The sequence below is a fragment of the Austrofundulus limnaeus genome, unplaced genomic scaffold, assembly GCF_001266775.1.
Source record: "Austrofundulus limnaeus strain Quisiro unplaced genomic scaffold, Austrofundulus_limnaeus-1.0 Scaffold18, whole genome shotgun sequence".
NCBI lineage: Eukaryota > Metazoa > Chordata > Actinopteri > Cyprinodontiformes > Rivulidae > Austrofundulus > Austrofundulus limnaeus.
Genome location: NW_013952420.1, coordinates 3,123,940 through 3,129,124, shown reverse-complemented (window position 1 = coordinate 3,129,124; position 5,185 = coordinate 3,123,940). Strand labels below are relative to the sequence as shown.

The window sequence follows — 5,185 nt, the reverse complement described above, 5'->3', positions numbered from 1 at the left end:
GAGAGAGAGAGAGAGAGAGAGAGAGAGAGAGAGAGAGAGAGAGAGAGAGACGAGGACGGATATATCCGAACCGTGTTTCCTTCCCCTCCCTCCTCACCACCACCTCCAGAGCGAACCGCAGCCATGAGCGCAGGAGAGGGGCTGGATGAGGCTGCGAAGGACGCGGCAGACATAGCGGCGTTTTTCAAATCCGGTAAGTCCCTCTTAAATTGGAAAAAAAGAAAGAAAGAAAGAGAAAGGGGCGAGTCTGCATGAGGGAGAAGCTGTCTTTACCTGGTCAATGTGCCACTCAGATGGGGGGATGAGATGCTCAGGCTGTAGAAGGGATGCTCTGTCATTTGCCTCCTATTTGCAGCCTTTTAATTCTCGACACCTCCAGCATTTCGTTGCGTTTTCTGCCCCCCCCCCCCCCCCCCTCAGTGACCCCATCCTAACGAGGCTGCAAGGTGTGGATGAGGAGTCCAGCTCCATAATAGCCTGTTAAAGCTGGGGGGGGGGGGGCTTTTGACGTTGCATTTATGACAGCAGCCGGTCACGATTCCCTCAGAGCTCCATGTTTTTTGTCCTTAAACGCAGGCAAAATTTAAATAGCGACAACAAAAACACTCAAGGAGGTTCGTGTGTTAAATGGGATGCAGTGGGGGGTGGGGGGGGACACACAAGCCATGGATGGGCACACACTACGCAATGGGCCTTGCTCATAGGATGGCATCATCAAAACAAATAAAGATGGGCCTGCCTACTTTATCACTTCTTGCAGTCAGAAAATGATTTCAACGTCCTGGTCCTAGTTGGGTTTAATTTCATTGGAACTTTATGCTTTGTTGTGCTCCTGATAACGTTATTTAGGTTATCCCTTTAATTTAAAAAAAAATGCTCAGATAAAAACCATAGAGTTTGTTCTTTTGTTAAAGATCCCAGCGCTGTTTGAAGAAATGCACCGTCCTCCTTTCACTTCTCGTGCCACAGACTCCAACAAAAAGCATCTTGTGCAAAGAAGAGATGGAGTTCTAGATGTTTTTGGTCAAATCTTTGTAAAACATGTAATGCTGGATCTCCAGATTATGCTCAGACAATGTGCTGAGGATGGCTCTCAGCCACTACCACTCCCAAGTTTTAGCTTCATTTCTTTGAAATCATCTGAAGTTTGATTATCTGTAGAGGCCGCTTTCCATTGAGTTGACTACAAATGTTTATTAGTTGTAGACGTACGGCCAGTGAATAATTTCTGAAAGTTTTGTTACAGTCCACCCAGTGGTTCATAGGATATTTTGCTAACAGACAATTGGCAACATTTTAAAAGTACCGTAGATCTTGGTTAGCACTCAGAATACCTGTTGGGAAAGACGCTCAGCTACTACCACACCAAAGTTTTAGCTCTGTGTCTGTAAAATGAACTGAGTTACAGCTGTGGCTGGACAATAATTCCATAACAAAATGTATTGTGACTGTTACATCATTTTTCCTTTTAATAACACTCAATATGTGTTTGGGAACTGAGGACACTAATTGTTGAAGGTTTGTAGCTGGGATTCTTTCCCATTCTTGCTTGATGAACAACTTCAGTTGCTCAACAGTCCGGGGTCTCCGTTGTCGTATTTTGTGCTTCACAACGGCCACACATTTTCAATTGGTGACAGGTCTGGACTGCAGACAGGCCAGTCTAGTACCTGCACCCTTACTACGAAGCCACGCCGTTGAAATATGTTCAGAGCTTGGCATTGTCTTGCTGAAATAAGCAGGACGTCCCTGAAAAGATGTGGCTTGGTTGGCAGCATGTGTTTCTTCAAAACCTGTGCGTACTTTTCAGCATCTATGGTGCCTTCACAGATGTACAAGTTACCCATGCCGTGGGCACTAATACACCCCCATATCATCAGAGATGCTGGCTTTTTGACTTTGCACTTGATAACAATCTACAGGGATGTCAAACTCATTTTCACCAAGGGCCACATGAGTGTTACGGTGGCCCTCGAAGGGCCAGCTGAAATCAACTTTGACGTTTCATGTTTAACTTTGACTAAACAGTGATTTAACACGTCATCTTTCAAACACTGATAAAAACTAAGTGTACAACTGACTAAATCTGAAATAAATAATACAGAAATATTATTAAAAGTAAAATAAAGTTTTACTCACTGGTGAGTTTCTAGTGAGGAGCTGCCATCTTGAATTCTGAACTCCTCCACTTTTTGACATGGAATTCCCATTGATCAACATGCATTATGGCAGATTTAGTTTATGGTTGATGCTGACTATAAAGCAGCTTATTTTCAGATATTAATGTTGTGCTATCCAACTAAATTGCTCAGTTACTTAAAGCCAACAGCTCAGGGACAGGACAATTGTTACTATCTTTCACCTTTTAAATTTATTTTGTTGGCCTTAATCATAAATTTAAAATTTACAATTGATATAAGAAACCATTTTCATATTAAACTCAGGCCTTGATTTTGACACATGATCTAGACCAGTGTTTCCCAAAGTTGGGGTCGGGACCCAAAGTGGGGTCCTGAAAAATCAAGGTGGGGTCCTGAAAAGATTTTTGGAATTAATGACATTTTTGCCTTAGTTGTTACAAAGGAGTGAGGTTAATGTATTTAAAATGGATAAATGTAGTATAAAAATATTGTTCCTATTACTATTGTTTAGTTGACCTGATACAAATGTTTATCATCCAAAAATACAGTAGTTGGGGGCACAGGTCTCTGCTACTGTTATTTTGTGGGTCAAAAGCTGAAAAGTTTGGGAACCACTGCACTTTGGTTCTCAAAGTTGGGCTTTTAATGGGTCATGAAGCACCTTGGCTAATCTCCAGAAATCAATTTAAAGGGTAATAAAATAATTGCTGATGTAATATTTTCCCTATATTTATTACAAAAACACAAAATAAGTATAAATAAGTATTTATATTTGTGTACAAGCTGTTTAGATTGTCAAAAAGCCTGTGTTTTTAGGGTTAATATTTGGGGTCACACGTTTTTGCCATGGATATTTTGTGGGTCAGAAGATAAAAAGTTTGGGAACCACTGATCTAGACAGTCCTTTTCCTCTTTGGCCCGGTGAACATGATGTCCATGATTTCCAAAAACAGTTTGAAATGTGGACTCGTCAGACCACATGACACTTTGTGTCAGTCCATCTCAGAGGAGCTCGAGCAATGTTTCTTGTTATTGTTGACATCTGGATTTGGCTTTGCATGATAGAGTTTTAACTTTCACTTGTAGATGTAGGGACGAACTGAGTTCACTGACAGTGGTTTTCTGAAGTGTTCTTGAGCCCATGGGATAATCTGTTACAGAATGATGTCAGTTTTTAATGCAGGGTCACCTGTTGTTGGTTTTTGGACTCTGCTTATTTGCAGAGATTATCCAGATTCTCTAAACCTTTTGGTGATATTATGCACTGTAGATGATGAAATCCCTAAATTCATTGCAATTGTAAGTTGAGAAATGTTGATCTTAAACTGTTGGACTGCATTTATTCACCAAGTGGTGAGCCTAACCCCATCATTGCTTGTGAATGACTGAGCCTTTCAGGGATGCTCCCTTTATACCCAATCATAACACTTACCTGTTTCCATTTACCTGTTCACCTGTGGTATGCTCTTTACATGTGTTTTTTGAGCATTTCTCAACATTCCCAGTCTTTTGTTGCCTCTGTCCCAGCTTTTTTTTGGAACATGCATCAAATAATTCAAAGTGAATGAATATTTGCCAAAAACCCAATAAAGATTATCTGTTTGAACATGTATTCAGCTGAATTTAGGTTAAAAAGGATTTGCAAATCATTATATTCTGTTTTTATTGATGTTTCACACAACATTCCTACTTCATTGGAATTGGGGTTGTAGGTAAAACAAAAAGCTAATCAATAATTATTAATATGAAACACTTATATCCTGGTATATTTTTAACCATAATATTGCTCACCCCTCGTTATAGCCATATATGCTTAGTTGTGACGACCGTGTTGACTGAGACTAAGTCCAAAAGTTTATTATGTAGACATAAATCCATTGATTACTGTCTGAGCGTTTTATCTAAACCTGTCCTGTGGTTCATGAAATATTTTGTAACGCACACATGCACAGATAAGGGGCCAAAGCATTATAGCCTCTCGACTTTGGCAGTGGGTAATAATAAAGACCTGCCTGCTTTGGCATTATTGTATCAAAAATAAAGGATGTTTCCTTTTAAACATGTTTCTTTCTTTCTTTCTTTTAAACTGTTTGTTTGTACAAATACGATCCAGCATGTTGAACGCGTAATTAGGTCCCAGACTTGGGTGTTTAAATAGCACATTTTAAAGTAGAAGTCCAGCACCGTTTCAGAAACAGCGCACACCGAAAGAAGCAACTGTTTACTTTTTTATAGGTTTTTTTTTTCAGCTGCCCTTCTCTGTGACACTTGGTGCCTTGACGTCTGCTACTTGCCGCTGAGCACATGCAGGGATGCAAACCCCAACGGTTCCTTCATACCCATCTATAAAACAGAGCATTTATTTGGATTTACATTGAATGCTTTGATTTGCGCGCACAGATAAACAGACTTTATCTAAACAGTCTCGAAACCACATGCATTTTCTCTGAAACTGCCTCTCTGCCAGTCTGGATGGTTAGGAATGTTGTCAGAAAGGATTGGATTTATAAAAAAAAACCTTCACTCCACGGTTGGTTGGAAGCCTGCAGATGTATTTTTTTCCTATAGCCATGCTGTATCAGGCTGGAAAGTTGGCTCGGCGCTGAATTTGAGCTGCTTTGGATGTTTATATAGCAGCAAACGCACCTCATACAGTATTCATGATGAAGACAGAAATAGGTTATGCCTTCAGGAAACTTTTATAAGAAACTACGAACAAAAACGTATAGAGGAAGAAAAAGTTACTTGGAGAGTAGCTCAAGATAATAGTAAATACGTTTATGAAATGGGGTTTTCTGTTTGGTAGCTCTGAAAGATTTCAGCTGTTTTGACCAAATTTAGCACTTGCTTTAATTGGTTTTTGTTCTGTTTGTTTCAGTAATTGGATAAAATCATTTCACTAGTAATTACTTCAAACCTCATCCTTTCAATTGTTTATTTTTAAATACCTTATCATTTTTGTGTTCTTATTAACCATTTGTAATCATGTAATTTCCTTTGTTTGTGTGTGTGTGTGTGTGTGTGTGTGTGTGTGTGTGTGTGTG

General features: G+C 39.7%; 1 protein-coding gene across 3 annotated transcripts in view; it reads left to right on the top strand.

The window, feature by feature from the left end:
• triob (trio Rho guanine nucleotide exchange factor b) overlaps nucleotides 1-5,185 on the top strand; it is a 132,739-nt gene continuing 127,554 nt past the window's right edge. For 2 of the 3 annotated variants that reach the window (XM_014003415.1, XM_014003419.1), the window contains exon 1: nucleotides 32-193. In XM_014003415.1, the coding sequence (XP_013858869.1) occupies nucleotides 124-193 (70 nt within the window). In that variant the 5' untranslated portion in view covers nucleotides 32-123. Of the gene's footprint in view, nucleotides 194-5,185 lie in introns of all 3 variants that reach the window. The other variant, XM_014003416.1, reaches the window with a different exon arrangement.